Below are 21,475 nucleotides of genomic sequence, written 5' to 3'. Positions count from 1 at the left end.
GTAAATCTCGTACTGGATCGATTGAACCTTGATAAGCCGGCTGAGATCTTGCATCAAGTCCCTCGAATTAAATTCTGTTTTCTTTCTATTCAGTCAAAAGCACACCACTTCTGGCTAATGCATAATGCGAAATCCATAACTCAGTGGACTTCACACTCTACTGTTCGGAGGCATTCTTTGAAACCAACAACGACCAAAGCTGATTCCACATTCGTGAATTGGCTATAATCGAAAAATTCCACTACACCAAGTGTCCTCTTTGTCATATCAACAAAACTCAACCCAACAGAGCACTCATTTTCGCGGAAGTTTGGGCACAATGCAATGATGATGGTCTCAGAATGGTGCAGTTTAAACATGCCTAACAACCATAGCTCATAATTTTTTTTTCTATTCACAACAAAATCTAAGTAACAGTATCCAGAAATCATATACAAAAAATAAAATACAGTGTTTTCTATTGATTCACAAAGTAATTTTTTTCTATTCATAACAAAATATGTGTAACAGTATCCATAAATCATACTAAAAAAATGAAATACAATGTTTCTCTTGATTCACATAGAGTACAACTGTGTCAATAGAAAAAAAATTCTGTGCATTCAATCAATAAATTGGAGCCCATCTGTAGAACTCGCCTTCCTCTCTGTCCACTCCAAAATAATCATTGCCTTGATAGTCATTATCGTCTTCCACTTTCATGTATAAACCAAGTTTTTCCAATGAACTCCTTCCATAGCGTTCAAAGAATACCATATTGTCATGGGAGATGAAACATCTCATCTCATTGGCCAATGAGCTGCGAATCCGCACTGACTGAACAATCCCGAGCATCTGAAGATCCTTGAGAAATTGGTAATCGTCATATATCGATACTGTCTCTTCCATCTGCAAAGCACAAAAAATAATAACTAAGTACATCAATATTGGATCCCGATATTTTAACATGTATAGACAATGTACAAATACACTTACCTTATGCAGAGCTAGGCGTGCAGCTTCTCTATCAAGTTCCCTTTTCCGCTTCCTCACAGCTTCAAACCCAGGAGGACAATCTTCATATGTCCCGGACCCATGACGATAATCTTCATTGTTCACCTCACTCACGCCCACATAGTAATCAGATGGTTTTTCCACTATTGTCCTTCTTGAATTAACTACCTTGGGCTTTTCTAATGGCGATGTCGAGAGGGTTTCTTTCTTTCTGTTCTCTGCCACTGTTCTCTTAGAATTGACGACCTTGGGCTTTTTTAATGGGGATATTGGGAGAGTTTCTTTCTTTCTGATTGCACGAGAACGATTCAAAAATAATGAAAGAGGATTTTTTGGGTTTAAATCCTTTCTGTCTTTGGAAGTGGATTTCTGCTTCTTTGAAGCAGTGGTTTGATTGGAATTCATTGGATCAACCTTTATCTCGGTGGGTTTTTGAGGAAGGATTTTATTATTGAGGCCATCAAGGAGTGATCTCACCTGTTTAAGTTCATATTTCAGCAGATTAGCAGTCTCCAAACGTTGTTGCTTAGACATGGAAGATACGCAGTAGACCCTCAACGGGAAATCAAAGAGGCTGTCCTTCTTCTTATCGGTGTTATTGCTTTTTTGGGAATTCTTCTTCTCCATGTTTAGTGAAGGTAGAGACTGAAACTTATCATACATGAAACTGCCCATCTTCTTCTTAATTTTCTTCTTAGTTGAGAAATTCTGAGCAGAAACTCGAGGTATTGACACGAAGGTCGCCATGAGAAAGAGAGAATTCTAGGGTTTTTGCAGGAAAATTCAACTTCTAGGGTTTTAGAGGAAATTTCTGGGATTACAGAGCAAAGAAGAGTGAGAGCACGAAATAGGAAAGAAGTTGAGACTTTCCTTTTCTTGAATCCTAAAAACGCGCCTACTCTACACCGGGAATGACATAACCGCATGCTGCTCTTTTTGTTATTCGCACCCCTTTCTATTTTTAAAAAATGAACGGTTTAGATATTCTTATCTGAACATTAAGTATCCTTTTATGAAGTAGTCTTTGTAAAGGATTCGTATTTTTTCTTACAACCAAATTGGTAAAAGGGCATCAATGTAAGATCAACACCGTTGATTGTACAGATCTTGAAACCCATTATATCGATCAACGGTTTAGATTTACTTAATTGAACCCTAAACGAGTTTAGTTTGGGTTAGTTATTTGAAGAGAAGATTTGTTTGTCTCATTATCAAATTGCAAACATCAGTAGACAAGTTTAACTAACTAGGGATTCGCTAGGAAATTTCACATTAAGCCTATTTTGCGGCACGCATATGCAGGAGAGAACAGCCACAAGGTAGGAGTTATGTCTTATTCATTTAATGCATCAATTAGGGTATGCACCACAAAGTCCTATTTTATTTTATACTTTTGGGTGCTTCACTCTTGAAACAGTGGGCACTTTGTGGTGCATACCCTAATTGATCTAGGAATCCTAGTTTGATTAGGAGTTTCGTTTGAGTTAGATTAGAGTGGTTGTTTAGATTGTTTAGGAGTCTTGATTTAATTAGAGTTAGGCTACAAGTAGGTTAGTCTTGGTTTGCTTATAACGTGAGTAATGTGTGGTAGTTTTGTAAGTGGAGTTAAGACTCATAATAGGAGTTGGCTTCTTATTAGGTGTTGGACTATAAATATGCTTGGTTTTCTTTTGCCTATAAAAAGAGGAGTGGGCATAGATGAGTTTTTATATGATGCAACAGCAGCCCACTTTTTAAGAGGCTGCAGTTGGATCAAATATCAATTGACACTACTTGATGGTCGGGCACCATATAATTTCTCAGCATAGAGAAAATTGTAAGAAGAAGTAGAGGGTGTGTGTGTACGGCTCCATCCTTGTGTTTTATCTTTTGTGAGTATTGAATAATATTCAATAGTAATTTATCTCTATCCCTCTCCGATCTTGTGTGGCTTTTGTGATTTTTGTCTGGGTTAATTTGCTTCTTGCTGTGAACTTTGTGTGAACAAGTGGTATCAAAGCTATTGTGATTTGGTCCTTGTTTTCTACATGGGAGTTGTTTGAGTATTTAGCAAGAGGTGGGGGCTTTCGCTGAAGAGAGCCTGCAGGTGAGCTTTCTCTTTTGGACCCAAAGATCCTTGATTAGAAGTCCTTTTCTCCATTAACATAACATTCCTTTGTATCTCAGTAGACCTAATGCCAAAAAAGGCTTGGAAAAATGGGTTATGTGGGTGAAAAAAAAAAAAAAACAAGATTATGATGATAAATCAAGGGAAGTGATATATCCGCCCTTTTGATCACCGGGAACACCCCCTCTGTCAGTGTTTGTGGCAATCAGGAGGCATTGAATTCTTCTGACACAAGTACAACAGCCCTCTTTAGTCATTGATACGCTGACAGGGGGTGTTCTTGGTGATCAAAAGGGGCGGATATATCACTTCCCTAAATCAACTGAGATCAATGTTTGATATCTAAGACAAATAGTGAAAGTGGATCGTAGAGAATTCAACTCCCAGTCACGATTCTGTACTATGATGACGAATCAACTGAGATCAATTGTTGATATCTAAGACAAATAGTGAAAGAAAGTGGATGATAGAGAATTCAACTCCCAATCACGATTCTTTAAATGTATGAGTGAACTGAAAACAACTCAACTCAACTCAACTCAACTCAACTAAGCCTTTGTCCCAAACAACCAACTGAAAATGCCCTATACAAAAAAAAAAAGTACCTAACCCTATACAAAACAGGTAATCCTTGCACACTTTTAAACAGAATTTTGCAATTTATTTTCGTAAATAATGAGAAAATCAAACAGCAAAATTAGCACAAAGAAGTGACATATTCAGCATCCAACGCCACGTCATTGAAGAAATTTAATGTATGTAAAAAAGTGATAAAAGCAAATACAATTTTTAAAGTATGATCAGCAGCAGACATTTTTTTTTTTTTGAAAAATTCAGTGGCAGACATCTTAAAATGTTCAAAACCTGTACACAACCTGCTTTTATGATTCAATCTCTAAAATTTCGGATCAAATCATATCGCAAGTCAGTCAAATGAAAGTAGCTATGTTCCATTGGTAGTAATGCTTCAGAAACTGGAAACAACCGATCAAACAGAGCAAGTGAAAGTAGCTATGTTCCATTTGTAGGAATGCTTCAGAAACTGGAAACAACCACAGAAGGGAAGGCCTTGCTTCCAAAGCCCTTCCAACCTTATAGGGACCCAAAATCGACTGTCCAACCAGAGCACGACACATGTCCCAAAGTAAAAGTACCTTATTACCCTTCTTAGCAAAGAGTAATTAAGGGCTTAGCCAAAAAAGAATGGAACATAAACTCACGTTCCGCCCAATCACAGGACGACACCTGTCAGGGGACAAAAAAAGTAAGCCAACCCCATCCGTCCAATATAAATAGCCATTAATGGCTCAAAGGTAGGGGCTTGAAACACAAGATATCACTGTGGATAATGTCCTGTGCTGACTTAAGTATCGGAGAGCCCATCCGGGGACTATCCCCCGGGTTGGCTTTCTGATCGAGTGTTGCCTTGTGCAGGGCCCGTCTTAGTAAAGAGCTGACCCAGTGACACACCAAATCAGCCATTACTCTCATATCCGATCAGATCCCAGTCAGGTTTGCTTTTCTTGGACTGCCACATCATACAACTGTTTTTTTAGCACAACACAACCACAGATGCAACTAATTGATTCTGAAAACGCAAAAGGGAAGACGAAGCTACAACACTAGATAGAATTGCACCCGCTACTATGGGACTCAAGATTGGTTGTTGATTTTAGATTTTAAGGCAGTTACTCATTTAAATTTATTCAAGGGAAATGATATTTTTCCACGCAGTTTCTCAGCATTTCCACATCCTCTTTATCTTTTCCTCAAAATTGCATTTTCTCAGCATTTCCACCTCCTCCTGTCTATCTTCATGTTGTACATGTCCTGATCTCCATATTGCCCCACATGGCACTACCCTAACCTTCAAATCCTTGCTGATTTTCAGACCTAAAGAATTTCCATTTTCCAAAACAGAAATACAACTCGTTCTTGCAAGACAAACATGCTAAACTCAACTCAACTCAACTAAGCCTTTGTCCCAAACTAGACGGGGTCTGCTAATGAATCCTTTAGAAAATTTTCAAGAAGGTGAAAGGGTCTACCAGTTCAAAATGACCAAGTCTACTCCTGACACTATTTGGGTTCGTCTACATGGATCATTTTCTTCTATTCTATCATATCCAAGGTCGTGTTCTCTGTTATGTTCCTAGCCTAGCCCGCAAGTCTTTCCTCACTGTTTCTACCCAAGTTGTTTTCGGTCTGCCCCTACCTCTTTTTACTCCATCAACTTGGCACAAGTCACTTCTTCTCACTGACGCATCCAAGGGCCTACGTTGGATATGCCCAGACCATCTTAGGCGGTGCTCTCTCATCTTCTCCTCAATTGGTGCCACCCCAACCTTATTACGGATATCTTCATTTTTAATTCAATCTAAAACCTTGTGTGGCCGCACATCCATCTAAGCATTCGCATCTCCACTACACTCATCTTATGCACATGCTGCTTCTTTGTGGCCCAACATTCTAAGCCGTACAGCATGGCTAGCCTCACAACTGTCTTATAAAACTTTCCCTTCAACTTGGTAGAGATTTTACGATCGCACAGAACTCTTGAGGCAAGCTTCCACTTCAGCCAACCTGCTCTTATTCTATGGTTAACATCCCCTTCAATCTCTCCTTCCTTATGTAGAATTGAACTAAGATAGAGAAAGATATCCCTCTTAAGTACCTCTTGTCCAGTCATATTTACTACATCGTTGTCCCGCCTCCTTACATTACAGACATGTTAAACATAGAAATAAAATGACTTCCCAAAACCTACCAAAGAAGTTCATAGAAGCACCATCTTTGAAATGAAAATACAAAGAAAAAACTCATGAAATTTCCTTATCAACCTATCTGAAAACCAAACTAAACTAATTTTCAACATCAATTAGAAATCATCACAAAATTACCCAAAGCCATCATAGATCTCATACTCAATAATGAAGTCCCTCGGGGCCATCCTTCTTAATCATGTTCTCGCGGCTTTTATCGATGCCAAGTACTAAGCACCATCTCTCTTGATCATGTAATCTTGCAAGAAAATCGCGAAAGAGCTATCGATACCTCTTGCTTCCAGGTAATTGGAAAAAGCTTTCTGTGATTTCTCATCCAAATCCCTGCAGACACAAAGTAATAATAAAGTTACAGCTTCAACTTATACCAAAAAAGTAATGTTGCAACTTTGACCCGCATCGACCTGGCCCAAAAATAACCTGGGTTGGTTCTAGAAATCATGGGTCATGGGTTGGGATGGGTTTCAGGTTGAAAAACCTGACCCAATCTATGGTCAGGTCGGGTTCAAATAAGAAAAAAAGCCCAAACGTTGAATAACATGATAAATTATTTTTCAGTGTATTGATATAATCGTTTTAATTGAGGTGATTATGTTTGTGTTGTGAAAAAATAGTTTCCTTCTTAAATTTACGCACTTGATGGCTTAAATTTAGAGATTTTTATTGTAAAAATTTGTTTTCTACCATCTTTGAAATTAGTCACTATCATGAGCTAAACAATAAAAACCTGGATCGAGAAACTATCTCGAATGTCGGGCTTACGGATTTCAGGTTTTCTCATAAAACATTCAATCCGACGCAACCTGAGATAATTTCTCGGGTCGGGTAGGGTAGGATTTTTGAAAATACGACCTGCTCCCACTCGACCCGAGTTGCAGCCCTACCAAAAAGCACACCACTGTTATGGACATCCTTACTATTCTTTTTGTGTGTGTTATAAGGATAAAGAGAACACCATTGTTGATTGAAACAAACACAAGAAGAAAAGCCCACAACTTTATTTCTACGACATTGATATCTTCAAAGTTAAAATCCTTCATTGAAACCAAAAAACCCATTTACATGGCACAGATTGATTTTCTAAAACTTGGGTAATCTCAAGCAATAACTCTCGCCTGAAAGTGATGATTGAATGTTCGCTGATACTATCGATGACCTCGAATGGGGGGAGCTCTTCTGGAGAATCACCGTCCTGCACAGAAAAAATAGGAGGAATCACACGAGAAGATCAAGTTTTGTGTTATGAATCCAAATTGGTTTTCGCGTCTTGCCTGTGTTTCTTGTATCCTTGAGCTATGGTGCCTCACATGCATGCACTGGTGAAGAGGAAAGAGCTAGAGTAATCTTGTATCCTTGACATTTGTAGCAAAGGATAAGGTTTTGAAGGGATATAATGAAGAGGGTTTGGAGAGTGTTTGCGAGATTTTTTTGGTTCCAGAATAAGAATAAGGAACAATAATGGGTGTTTTTGGATCCCACCAAAGACAGGAAAGAGAAGCGAAGGAGAGAAGAGATGGCACGAGGCATTTTTCCCACACTCTCAAATCACCGGAGGCGTTTACGAATTATGGTTTGTAAGGCACTAGTTGCGAAATTGCAGATCTAAATAGGAAAATACTTTTTTCTCAGCGACTAGATAAATTCCAACGCTATCCTATCTCTCCACACTCATGTGAGCCCACTTTTTTTAAGGTTAAAGCATTCATTTGGAAAAAAATCACACCCATATGATCATCTTAACCCATCCAAAAGTAGAGGGCCACAAATCTACCCTTTTTTACGTCCGCTTGTGGATGGGTTAGGACGATCTTATGAAGCTTATTACCTGTGGGCACCCTATCTAGGTAAATGGCCTTCCACGTGAATGCTTCGAATCACCCCAAAAATTTGGGCCTACCCTGTCTTTTGCACTCGAGCGTAGATAAGCTTGTTTACTATATACATATATAATAAGCATGTAGGATTCCAAAATGTCATTCTTCTTTTTCAGAAAACTATTTTCTTAGAAATATTTTTCCTTCTCCAAAAGGAAGTTCGCAGCCTTTGATTTATGTTTGCCGCTTGCAAAATGAAATTTTCTAGCAATTTTGAGTGTCGCCCTCAATTTTAAGAAAGTGCGCCAGCAAATTCAATTTTCTCAACTAATAGAGCATGGATATGGCTAGACCTTTCACTGCATGCTTCACCTCCTTTTCATTCTAGTTTTCAAATTCCTTTTAAAAAACAACGCTACCATATCGTTAAGGAGGATTCCACTGCTGGTAATTGAAAACGTGTTTAGCTGAAACAATGGCTTGAAATTCTTCAGTTAATCAATAACATTGTAACTCAATAGAGAGGAAATTCCAGCATCCAATTGAAATCCAAGTGAGGTCAGAAACTATCATTGTTAAAAACTTACCTTCGACTGTAATTCCTTTCGAAAATCGGCAACCCAATTTGAATTCAACATTCCAGAGAGTACCATTGCACGAACAGAAGAGTAATAAAAACTGCACTTTACACATTGAACCTGAAACGAATTGTACAAGTAAATGAATCTGCAACGGGGATGCTCAGATCTGATTCATTCCAAAAACTTCTTGCAACTCACAAGGATAATGAATGATGATTAAGGGGGATGCTCTATCAAGTTCCCTTTTCTGCTTCCTTACAGCTTCAAGTTTTGTGTTTTCAAATCCAGGAGGACAATCTTCATATGTCTCAAACCCGGGAGGATAATCTTCATTGTTCACCACTTTGGCCTTGAAACTTCGGATGTCACTCACGCCCACATAGCAATCGGGTGTTTTTTGGGCCAGTGTTCTCTTGGAATTAAGTACATTGGGCTTTTTTAATGGCGACTTTGGGAGGGTTTCTTTCTTTCTGTTCTCTACCACTGTCCTCTTAGAATTAACAACATTGGGCTTTTTTAATGGCGACTTTGGGAGGGTTTCTTTCTTTCTGTTCTCTACCACTGTCCTCCTAGAATTAACAACATTGGGCTTTTTTAATGGTGACTTTGGGAGGGTTTCTTTCTTTCTGTTCTCTACCACTGTCCTCTTAGAATTAACAACATTGGGCTTTTTTAATGGCGACTTTGGGAGGGTTTCTTTCTTTCTGGTTCTCTACCACTGTCCTCTTAGAATTAACAACATTGGGCTTTTTTAATGGCGCCTTTGGGAGGGTTTCTTTCTTTCTGTTCTCTACCACTGTCCTCTTAGAATTAACAACATTGGGCTTTTTTAATGGCGACTTTGGGAGGGTTTCTTTCTTTCTGTTCTCTACCACTGTCCTCTTAGAATTAACAACATTGGGCTTTTTTAATGGCGACGTCGGGAGAGTTTCTTTCTTTCTGATCGCACGATAACGATTCCCAAACAATGAAGGAGGATGTTTTGGGTTTAAATCCTTTCTGTCTTTGGAAGTGGATTTCTGCTTCTTTGAAGCAGTGGTTTGATTGGAATTCATTGGATCAACCTCTCTCTTGGTGGGTTTTTTAGGAGGGTGAGCTTACTCATATTTCAGTAGATTAGCAGTCTCCAAACGCTGTTGCTTAGTTATGAGCAAAAGAATTCAGATCGGATGTGACATAGAAGAGAAAAGAGGAAACTTTGTAACAACATTATTTTCACTGGGGGTATTATGGTCTTAGTATTGGGGATTTTCAACATTATTTTGGGATGATTTTTAACATTATCTAAAACAATCTGACATATTGGGGATTTTCAACATTATTTCCACATTGTTTTATCTACAAGACTTGCATAGATATTTTCAACTTTGTTTTGGGATGATTTTACATGTTCTAATATGGAAATAAGGACTTGGATCAAAGGGTTTTATGGTCCTTTAATCTTATTATAAGACGTACCAATAATCAGTTGAGAAGTGATGCAAGAAGAACAAACTTTTGTTATAATAGATTATTGTAATAATAGGTGATTGCCATAATCAGTTGCCATAATAGCAATCACTACTTTAATAATCCCAAACGAACATGGCCTTAGGATTTCACGTTCAAACCTGTTATTGGCATGTAATGTAGATTTCTTATATATACTTGCGATCAACTCTTTGAATTTCCTTATAAGGTGGTTGGAATTCTTGGCCTTATCTTTCCATCTCCTCAGGCACCTTTCTTTCCAGAGATCCCACATGATGAAAATGGGAATGCTTCTCACATGACCGTTGTCTTCAATTTTGCTAGTAAGATAAAAGAGAACAAAACGGGGACATATAACAATGCAGTCATATGTTCACACAATGAACTTCAATGAAATGTTATAGATGCATCAACGAAGGACTAGTCTATTTTCCTCATTATGAAAAGCTGATTCGCACAGACTTTGTGCTGTCAAGCTAATGTACATATACATGGTGATCATCAAAGGACTTTTGTACTTTCCTCATCTAAAAAGAAAAATGGTCCCCTTTATACAGAGCAAGAAAATATAACCTTTTAAATTACAATGATCATAACAAGAAGACATGTTACAAAACAGAATCAAGATAGTGAGCCCAAAAATATCTTCATTATTCTCTTTTCATACACCATCTGTAATGAATCCCAATCATAAAATCCTTTCAACCGCCGCCTCCCCATTTATTCAAATAAGGCATGCAAAGATGATCAATCTCCTCCAACAAAAATCTGAGGCTCTTCAAGCTTTGCAGGTACATATCATCACAGTTCAAGATAAACATATGCTGAAATATTTTGTTAACTCATAAACACAAACTGCGCCCTTGCCTTGCTGTTGGAGAACCTTTGGGTGTCTGGATGCTCAGTTGGGAAATGTCTGGCCAAGGATCAGGATAATTTGCATTAAGTTTTGTATTTATATTTGCATTAATTCTGGGAGGAAAAACTGAATGAGTGGTAAGATCATAGCCACCCATCCCCATTGTATAAGTTGGGGGAGGAGAAAGAAAACAACTTCTATGAGACGGTCCCAATTGTTGTAATGGACTTGAACAGGGAGATACTGGTAAAGACATGTTCATTCTCAAGCTGGCGTGATCACTGTTCCTATATGAATTTTAATGGTAAAATTATTTCCAGTTGAAGTACCAAATAAAAGATCAAAATGTACAAAACAAGAGGACAATGATGGATGCCAGTGACAATACCTTGAGTTCTTATAAGCCATTGGAAATCCAACTGTATCTCTCATCCCATAATCTTCATCATGTGAATGAATATTCATTCTGTTGGACTGAAACTCTACGGCGTTCTGCTTATAAAGTCCAAGAAATTAAAATTTGAGTTGAAGAGAGTGATACATGTAACTCGAATGCGGGCAGATAGTTTATTAAGATCAAAACACAGTGTGAATTGTGGAAAAAATGTTGAATGTTCTTTCAATAAAATATATAGTAAATTTATGCCCCCCCAAAAAAAAAACACATTAGATGCCAGGGAGTACGCAAGATACTTAACTAGCAATGACCTACACGTCAATGAATGGTACTAAAGAAACCTGTTAGGATGAGGATGTTTTGGCCTGCGTATTGTTAATTAGCCATGCCGGAGAGAGAAATCTAACCATTAATGAAGCTATTCCTTTCACATTTTCTTCATGTCTCCACAAACATATAATGGCAAACATTCAATTGTCTTCTTATTAGCAGTGAAAACTCATAGTGGACATATGATTGATTCCCTAATGTCATTCATTTCAGTTTATCATGGACTGTCCTGTTGGAGCTCCACATAGAGCACCTACATATGCTTATTCTTTATTAGTCAATTAAATTTGTAAGAATTTGAGTAGAAGCACCCCCAATGTGAAGCGTGTTAGTTATCAAAACATTTTCTATGCTTTTCATAATAAACAAAAAACAACACAATGTATCCAGTGTGAGACATGTTTCTAATAACATACAAAAAATTCAAAGCACCAAGTACAAATGTAAGGGTTCCTTCCCAATTTCTTCAATGTTTGGCTACAGTCTCTTTTCTCTTTTATTGAAAACTATTCCCAAGTAACCTGGCTATAATACAGGGATGGAATGTATTTCATTTTTGAGTTGTTTCATAATATGATCAAGACATTATTTTTTATTGTTATTTTCTTTTTAACAAGAAAGATTTATACAAAAGAAAGGAAGCACAGCTAGACTGACAAGATTTATTCAAAAGTACAGCTAGATTGGCCTGGGTGGTCATGCAACAGATGAGAAAAGGAGAAAGAGAAATCAATGTGTAATCTAAATGCATTACTTTAGGAAAAAATATTGAAGGAAACAAACAAAGGAATTTGCAAAGAAAATATTCCTCTAGCATCCTACATTGGCTTGCATGTTTTTTATTTATATCTGTGAAAATCCCATCCTTGTCAACATACACTGGCTTAGAAACAGCCACTGCAGCATGTTCCAGTTTTGCTGATGGAAGTTTATTAGTCATGCAAGCCATAATTTTTGCATATGATGGCAATGTATAATCATTGCATATGATGATACGAGAAAATCCCAAAATTGTCTCCATCAATTTGATGCCACAGTAGATTAATTCCCACACTAGAACCTATTATTCATTAAGTCAGAGTTAAAAGTGACATCATGGGTACAATAGTGATGTGAAGTTCTGCTTCAATACTAATTAACAATAGTTCAAAGTGGTAGCTGGCTGTGACCCATATGTAGAATTGACTAAAACAAATGATATCAAAATTGCAATATTTTGGTCTTTAGTCATTGAATAGATTATATTGGTTGTAATCCATGGAAGATTCCAGTTTCGTAATTTAAAAGCATATTAGAGGGATAACTTAAAAAGGGAGCATTCCAAAAAACAGACAAAGAGATATGAGCAGCTTCAAAACTATTACCAGCATACGGATGCCATCAGAAGAAGAGTGCATTATGTCTTTATTGATATTGATCCTTGAAACTTTTGTTGTAGCGTGATCTCGAACAAAAGGGTGTTCCAGAAGTTTTGCAGCTGTTGGACGTGCAGATGGGTCACGTTGCAAGCAAAGCTTCAGAAAATCTTTTCCATTGTCAGAAATATAATCTGGAATTTGTGGAATTTCTTTGCTGTTTCCAATTTTAAATATCGCAGCTACCTGTTATTTCCAACATAATATGATTCAGGTGAATGGCAGAAAAAAAAAAACAATATTCCCAATAATAGTTAGGCTGCCAAATAAATTGGATTACACGGAAATGATTATGGAACATAAGCTTCAAAACACACAGATGAGCTCATATTAATCTGAAAGTTCGATATGAGTCCGTACATAGATGCTTACTGAATGCATTGTTGCTCAATTCCATAGCACCATGTTTTGCCAAGTGTCCTACGTAATAGTTGCAAAAGATTACTGTTATGAAAGTTTATGACAATTTAGAATCATACCCCCTCATATTGGCTCCAAGGAGGTTTCGATGTTGCCATCTCAAGAACAGTACATCCAAGGCTCCAAATATCCACAGCCAGGTTGTAACCATTACAATTCATTATAACCTGCATATAAAGAATACAAATATTTGACAGAAGAATAACATTGAGTATCTTATGCATGAAAATTAAGAAAAAGCATATAAATTAGCATGTGAAATGGGGTACCTCAGGAGCCATCCAGTAAGGGCTTCCTTTGAAAGACAACACAGAAGAACAAGATGTAATCTGGTTCAAGAAAAAGAAGTGATGAATTGCTTACAAGTAAGAAACCACAAAAAAAACTTTGATCCTGTCACCTCAAAAAAAAAAAAAAAAGATGTTCAAGATTATTAGTTACTAACCATGGAACCAAGTTAGATCCAAAAAAAATTATTTGAAAAGTTTATTCCCTTATATTTAATTATTTAAGGAGCCTCATGTGATGGAACTAAAGCAATGAATAATAGGATAATGAGAAGAATAACACCAATACCGTTACATCTGCAGAGACATTTTTTATGATGAGAATTGGTCGGTATTATTTTGCATATAAGGGCATAGTGGTAATTTTAACTGTCATAAATACATATATAAAAAATATTAGAGGGTTAGCACTCAAAAATATATATTAGAGGGTAATCTTTTTTTTCTTTTTTTGAATGGTAGAAGATTTCATTCATAAAAGATGACCAAGGGGGTCATTCCCAACATTAGATGAGAGAAACATACAATAAAAGAAAACAGACAGAAAGATACAAAAAAGCCTAATATGAAGGGGGCAAAAAATCAAACAACACCAGCCCTTGCTTGCCGACACCTTCCCTAGCTAGACGATCTGCCACAGAATTAGCCGATCTTTTTACATGCAAGAATATAATCGACGAGCCTTCAATTTATCCCAGATCTCTCAAAGCGGTGAGCAAATCTCCACGGAGGGACAAGATCCTCTAAGCCACCAAATAGTATTAAGAGAATCTCCCTCTACAATTACCCTGTTCAAGTCATTTCTCTTCGAGCTTCTTATCCCCTAATGTACAGCTCACTCCCCTGCGTCACTTGCATCTGCTACCCCAGTGGGCCCTGAGAATGTCCACAGAACTCCTCCCCCTGAATCTCTAAGAACCCCTCCTATACCAGCTGGACCCGGGTTACCCAGACTAGAACCATCAAAGTTGAGTTTTAACAAGCTTTAGGCCGGGTAAGAATAAATAATATTAGTGGGGGAGAGGTGGCCCATCCAAACACACATTTTCTACGACATCATCAGAAAAAAATTAGAAATTGAAATCAGTGTCTAAACACAAATTAGATGCAAGTAGCACAAAGTTAATTTAGTCTGCTCTAGTGTATTCAAACTTGTCAGATTAGTTGTATGTTACCAAGGCTATAGTTACAAATGTATTGCTGCACATAGCCATCATCAAGCGACATTTTCATAATGTTTACCCACACATAGGTCAATAAAAATAATATGATGAACATTTAAGGGGAACCACTTCATTACAGTACACTTAAAAAGAACTAAGAGACCAAACCAAATAAACGTTGAGGAAGAAAAAGGAGCAGAATTTGAAAACCGAAATTTCAAGTCCATTTTTAATGGGTGGGAACTCTTTAGTAATTAGAAAAAGCTATGGCCTATCATGGCTGAATGAAAATAGATTATAATATAAAATAACAAGCAGAAGAAAATACGCCATACTGACAAGAAAATAGGCCCAACTCGGTTACTAAGTTAATTATAAGGGATTTCCGCTTGTTTAAGTTAATTTGTTATTAAGGCATCTGATTTTGCATACAACTTACTTCATAAGAACTCCAAGAAGAAAACCTCTAAGTTAATATGGAAAGAACGCATTATTTAGAAGCTAAATATTTCCATCAGCTAATCATTAACTGAACACAAAAATAAGTCGAATCATATATTATCTGATCACACTCAGTTCAGTAAATCCTCCAAGGTCTTGTATGCTCAAGATTCACCTTATACAAATTAATAATTTGAGCAAACTAATTCATTGCCTCAAAATTGAGAATAAGCTGCCATTTTCTCTAATATTTCAACTAATAAAATGTCTCTACATGATTAATAAGATACATACATGTTTAGCCATACCAAAGTCTGCTAGCTTGATTGCACCATTAGGATCAACAAGTATATTAGCCCCTTTAATGTCCCTGCCAGGCAAACCTACTTCAATTTCTTAGAATGGTAAAAGAAAGAAATAATTTTAGATAAACATATAAATTGATAAGGATGGTGCATCAAAACAAAGTCAATCCAGTACCTGTGCACAGTATTCCTTTCATGTAAGTAGGCAAGCCCAGAAAGAATCTGTCCGGTATAACTTTGAATGACGGGTTCTCCGAAAGGACCATACTCCTGAAGTAATTTATGGATAGATCCCCCAGAGATATACTCTAGATAAACTGAAAGGGTGCCTTGCGCCTGTAAACATAAGCATCAGAATCATTCCAAGTACGTCATTTTTAATGATCTTTCATGCATCACACTTAGGGCATATTTGGCTACCATGAAATTTCTTTTCATGATAAACTAGTGTCTGCAAGTAGGGAGAGGGGTAGGTCAGGTGAAGTAGCTAAAACTCAGGAAACTAGTGTCTCCAAGTGGTGAAAAGTGGCTAAAAATAAGGAAAAATAAATCAGGAAACTAGTGTCTCCAAGTGGTGAGAAGTGGCTAAAAATCCGGAAACAAAAAACTCTGCTGAAAATAGGATCGACTTTCTCCTGATCTTTAGCCACTTCTCATCCTCATCTCAATCGTGCCCCCTCAAATATCTCTCCTCCCACCCACTCCAGCCCTCTCTCAGCATTTGAGACACTAATTTATCATGAAAAAAAATTCCTGGTTGCCAGATATTGGCTTAGAAGAAAGATTTTCTGATAGACAAGACTTCTTGATTCTGTGGTAATAATTTGGAGAATAAAAACAAGAGTTCAACAAAAAATAATTTGGAGAATAAAAACTCATCCAATCTCATCATTCTTTCTATGGAAATATTTTAATTTTCTTCCCGGGGGCAACAACACTGCAAGTATGACAAGGAATCTTATAAACTATAATTTTTTCCTGAGCGTTCTTGAGTATCTGCATACTTGTTGCTGGTTTGACTACATACCGAATTATGGCAATGGATCATAAATTGTGGACTAGGTATAAAGCTTTAACTCAGCATATATTCTTCCGCGGTATTCAATGTTTTTTACTCTTCTTAAGTGATCTCATGCTATTTAACTTTCCAAGCTTTATCGCCCAAACCATATATATTTATACCATGCCGCTGATGTCATCTGGTCTTTTGTTGTTTTTGATCTTGTTTCCAGATTTTCAACAAAAGTTTTAGGCTGGTTTCCTGGAAAAAATCGAGATTTAACTACTATCTCAAGTAAGTGATACGCTGATTTGGGTGGGGTGAGAAGTGGCCCAGAATGCTAGAAATGGAAGATATGCTTCCTATCTCTCAAGCCCCAAATCTTCTTTAGGCTTCGAATAGTGACTGGAAACCAGAAACACAAAAAGAAAAATCATTTCTGATTCTCCATATTAAGAACAGGTAGAAACTCCTCTAAACCAGAAAGTATTTTCTGACACAGCAGTCACATTGTGAAGTTGAGTTCGTGAGGCTAAATTTTTCAAGTTCCCAAGGATAGAAATGGTGCAAAAGTAGATCTCATGCAAATGCCTTCTTAAAACTCATCTATATGCATGTGACTCAGTGGAGAAAATTACATTTAAGAAGCTTTCATACTGGAGTAGAATCCAAGGTATATTATAAAGAGTACTAGATTATTATCTTGTGAGCTTCCGAAATCTTTGATGGAAGGGCACAGTTTTTCATTTGAGAACTAAAATTTTAGTTAGGTTCATACCAGTTCACTGCCATAGTACTGGACAATGTTTGGATGTGCAAGCTGACTAAGCAAAGTAATTTCCTGTCCACACGAGCAAAATGCATCATCCATATGAAGATCCAAAGTGCTCATCTTTGTTCTATGAATCTTATACAAGAAGATGCGCAGTAAACCTGATTGAGTTGCCTGAGACATTCCTCTGAATTGCGGTCATCAGAAATGACTCTGACTTCTTTTATTGCACACATTTGTCCACTTTCACTGTTAAATAGAAATACAACATGAAATTGAGATGAAAAAAATTTGTAAGGCCCATAAGGCACATGATTCTTACATATCAAATATAAGCAACAGATAAGGAACTAGAGATGCGTAAAATTTCCAAGCTATGATATGTGGACACGGACACGGACACGGACACGGACACGGAGTGTCGGACACGGCAAACCCCCAAAATTTAGAAAAAGGGACACGACTAAAATAGAAAGTACATATAATCATGATTTGTGGACACGGACACGAGTGTTGCATGTCGACACGAACACAAAGTGTCAGATACGGCAAACTCCCAAAATTAAAAGCAGGGACACGGCTAAAATAGGAAGTACATATAATCATGATTTGTGGACACGGATTCATGTGTCGAGTTTTGACACGGACACGAGGTATCTGACATGGAAACCCCTAATAATCGAGAAATAGTGGCACGTTCATACACGTACATACGTATAAAGTTACTGACACTTTTAGCAGTACATTTAAAAATGTCTAAAGGAGTGTCGACACGTGGGGACACGGGTGTCATGTCGGACATGATACGACACATTTGTAACCAATAAATTCAAGGTGTCGGCTAAATCATAGTTTCCAACCCATAAAGTCGTCCACGATGGCACTTGAGTTTGAGATCCAATTACCACCATCCACATTTGTTGCCTTAAAGATAAAGTGATGGACATTCTTAAACTATTTAATATTTTCACTTACATTAATGCAATCTAATTTTCCAATTATGTTAATACAAGATAATTAGCGGAAGCAATTGTGGAACAAAATAAAAGATTTTGGAAGTGCGATCGATATGAGAAGTTGCAGATACCTGTTAAATCCAGCATATACATGACCAAATGTTCCCCTTCCTAAAAGCCTTCCTTTCTTCCATCTTGAATGTAGGCAATGAACATTGTCGTTCACCCCAATATTTCTCAAGGCACGTGGAGAAGAAGAATTAGGAGAACCAGGAGGCAGTGGAAGTGGATGGCATGGGCTCCTCCCATCTTCTTGCTTTTCCATTGGAGAATCTGAACTAAAACCACATGCTTGCGGATGCAGAGGTGATGCTAAAAGACTGTGCCCCCTTGATCCTGGTCCCGGACTTCTTGATCTTGGGCTTAAAGTGGTCTCCGTAGATACTTTGGGAGTACAATAGGTGTTGCCATTTGGAGGAGTAACGTAACCGTGTAAATGAAAATCACTTCTTGGAGAAGATGATGGTTCTGTAAGCCTGGGATGCTCTGAAGGTGGAGTAGTTGAGACATGATGACTCCGTGAATTAGGTGTGACACTTCTACCACTTGATGTGTTCATGGGGTCTGGATACCTAATTTTCACAAGTACATAAAATTAAAACACGGTAAAAAAAACCCAACATGATTGCCAATTTTGAATATCTCATATCCTTTCATACAATCCTCAATTTTCACAAAACAGTGAAAATGATCAAAATCTTCAAAAACTGGATCCAATTTATCTGGAAGAACTCAACAAACTACAAATGAAACAATTGCAGTAAATAGCTGCTGTAATGGAACAAAAACAGAATGCTCATCTTTGGGTCACTTCAGAATTTAAAACTTTTAAAGGACAGCCCCATGGTTGAAAACAAAACCTCTAAAATTAATAAAAATAATTCGAATCAAAAAAATTTTGGGTGGGAAGCTGGGATCGAACCTGCGACCTCAAGGTTAAGAAATAAAGCCTCAAACATTGAGCTACAGGCCCAACCCCAATTTTAATCCAAATATTAAAAACAAACAAACAAACATTTAGGGGCCGTTTGAATACGCGGATTTTAGAATCCAGGTTTTTAGTTTGAAAACAATGTAAAAGAGGGTTCATGATCAGGCTGCCGTGTGCTGTCCTGGCAGCGTTTCTTGGATTTTAAGCAAGAAAATCAGGTTTTAAAAATCTCTCCTGCATCCTAAGATTTCTAAAACCTGGAAATATGGGAGGATCTGCTACTCTCTTGCTAATGGAAAGAAGGGAAAGAAGTAAAAAATGAGTCAAAAACGACGGCTGATCCGCTTCTTCTCTTGTCTCTAACCCTCTTTTACACTGTTTTCAAACTAAAAACCTGGATTCTAAAATCCGCGTATCCAAACGGCCCCTTAGTAATCTCACAAAACAAATAAAACTCACAAAATATTGCCCATCTTCACCAACAATTCCCAAAAGGAACAGAATAAATGAAGTAACGACCATCCAGCATCCTCATATTATTCTTAGAGAATGAGAACTAAGGCCATGGATCGTAAAAGTAAAAACTAATCGAGAGGAGTAGCCTAAACAAAAGGAAGAATGACACATCTATTTATAAAAAAACACCACCAATAAAATACCCCCAAGATCATTAAAAAAAAAATCATTATTAAGAGCAAAAACAACCATGGACTAAGAAACTGATAACAATGAACCTAATTTTAACAAAACAATTTTTTCCCAGAAATCAAGTGATGAAAATACCTGAATATGGTATGGGCAGGTCACTTTTAGTCTTCCCTATCTTGAGAAATCAAGGGAAGGAGATGAAACAGAAGTTACAGAAGAAAAAAAAAAGGAATTTTACACGTTAGTGTAAGATAGAAAAATCAGCCTACGTTTCTTTATTTCTCCTCTCCTTATATAAAAGATTACAACCAGTGTTAATCCCAACAATATAGGAAGAGTCCCACTAAAATTCCTAAAAGATATTCGACTAACATCTACCGAATCAAATCTCTCATACTTATACTTCTCTAGAACCCACACAACTCTAACGCTACCCTCAACTACTTTATTCAAGAGTGGACACGTAACAGAATACTACACCAAGAATTGCTAAACAACCAACTACTCCAAAAGCTTAAGCTGTTATAGATGGTATTATTATATTTCAAAAAAGAATAACCCCCCAACTTCAAACATAACAATCACCCAACACACATAGTTCTACAAAACAGAAACCTACCTACAAATTACCTATTGTTCCTGAAGAAACAGGAAATGAGCTTTAAAAACCCAATAACCATAAAATTAAAACAGAGTAAAATACAAATCCACACAATTCTCAAAATTGAGTACAAACCCAATTCTCATCACCCATACCAACATAGGAAACAAAGGATTTGAAGCAATTATATACCTATAAAGACCGACGATTCCGAGATCAGGAGGATCATCAGAAGAAGCAGATGAGCTGACGCTAGAGACGGATTCGAAAGGGGAGAAAAGAGAGGAGGGTTGAGGAAGAGGATGGGCCCTTTTTTCGACTAGTCTATCAGAATCGAAACTGGGGGCTGACCTTGTTCCAGAAGCACTGTTGTTGGATGATTTGGGATTGAAGATTTCGTCGAAACTCTTTGTTTTTTCCTTCCCTTTCCTCCTCTCTTTGATGGGTTCTAGTGCTTCTTGTTGTTCTTCCTTCTTTTTGTTGGAATTTGATTTTTTACCCCACCAAACAGGCATGGTCACACAGAGAGAGATAACAAGACGAAGAAGAAGAGGATCAAAAGGATTAAAGGAAGGTGTTTTTAGTACACACAGAGATAAAAACAAGAAGAAGAAGATAAAGGAAGGTGCTTTTAGAGAGAGAGAGAGAGAGAGAGAGAGAGAGAGAGACTGGTTGTTTGACAGCTCAGGGGGTTGGGCCGGCGGCCACTGGTTGGATGAACCGGATGCTGACGTGGCAGTTTGATGACGTGGATGTTTGCTGACGTGGCAGCGGGCGAGGAGTATTACATCCAAATGCCGTGAAGATATATGGTGCATGTGGTTAGAGAGGAGGACAGAATCTTCCTCGTTGCCTGTGTTCTTTTGTGTAGAAGCTTTTTTTTGGGCAATCGTAAATTCGCTCCCACTATGGGATAATTCGCACCACTGCAACATGAAAAAGCGTCCACATAATTCACGCTAAAGAGGGGGGGTGCGAATTTATCATCGCCTCATTATTTGTATATTTACAGAAGCGTGCGGGTTGGGCTGTTGGATTCGGGGTCATGATTTTTTATGTGTGGGATTTTTTATTTATTGAGGATACTGATATTGGCACTATCACGTTTTGATAATGGTACGAACTTAGTTTGTCGTTTTGTT

General features: G+C 37.5%; 2 protein-coding genes across 8 annotated transcripts; both read right to left on the bottom strand.

Annotated features, from left to right (window-relative positions):
• Positions 1-432: 432 nt before the first annotated feature.
• Positions 433-7,648, bottom strand: LOC143889483 (uncharacterized). 2 transcript variants are annotated; one of them, XM_077393711.1, is made up of 4 exons: positions 7,155-7,648; positions 6,999-7,075; positions 976-6,207; positions 433-888 (listed from the first exon to the last, which is right to left on the bottom strand). In XM_077393711.1, the coding sequence occupies exons 3-4, from the start codon at positions 1,738-1,740 to the stop codon at positions 607-609; spliced, it is 1,047 nt and encodes a 348-aa protein (XP_077249826.1). In that variant the 5' UTR covers positions 1,741-6,207; positions 6,999-7,075; positions 7,155-7,648; the 3' UTR covers positions 433-606. The 2 variants fall into 2 exon arrangements, with proteins under 2 accessions (XP_077249826.1, XP_077249825.1); XM_077393710.1 differs by having other exon boundaries at positions 6,999-7,648.
• A 2,505-nt stretch (positions 7,649-10,153) lies between these two features.
• On the bottom strand, positions 10,154-21,136 carry LOC143889481 (mitogen-activated protein kinase kinase kinase 3-like). Of its 6 annotated transcripts, none has more exons than XM_077393709.1 (12): positions 20,526-21,136; positions 18,225-18,725; positions 17,299-17,386; positions 17,144-17,206; positions 15,541-15,701; positions 15,355-15,430; positions 13,439-13,498; positions 13,229-13,336; positions 12,699-12,935; positions 10,996-11,102; positions 10,803-10,888; positions 10,154-10,664 (listed from the first exon to the last, which is right to left on the bottom strand). In XM_077393709.1, the coding sequence occupies exons 1-12, from the start codon at positions 20,846-20,848 to the stop codon at positions 10,591-10,593; spliced, it is 1,884 nt and encodes a 627-aa protein (XP_077249824.1). In that variant the 5' UTR covers positions 20,849-21,136; the 3' UTR covers positions 10,154-10,590. The 6 variants fall into 6 exon arrangements, with proteins under 6 accessions (XP_077249824.1, XP_077249822.1, XP_077249820.1 ...); XM_077393707.1 differs by having other exon boundaries at positions 10,803-10,894; positions 20,526-21,135; XM_077393705.1 differs by having other exon boundaries at positions 10,154-10,888; positions 20,526-21,134.
• Between the last annotated feature and the right edge of the window lie 339 nt (positions 21,137-21,475).

The sequence above is a fragment of the Tasmannia lanceolata genome, unplaced genomic scaffold (genome assembly GCF_043159265.1).
Source record: "Tasmannia lanceolata isolate RefF3 unplaced genomic scaffold, GAP_Taslan_0.1 ptg000013l, whole genome shotgun sequence".
Lineage (NCBI taxonomy): Eukaryota > Viridiplantae > Streptophyta > Magnoliopsida > Canellales > Winteraceae > Tasmannia > Tasmannia lanceolata.
Note: the sequence above shows the minus strand (reverse complement) of the source record. Positions and strands in the feature narration are given on the sequence as shown.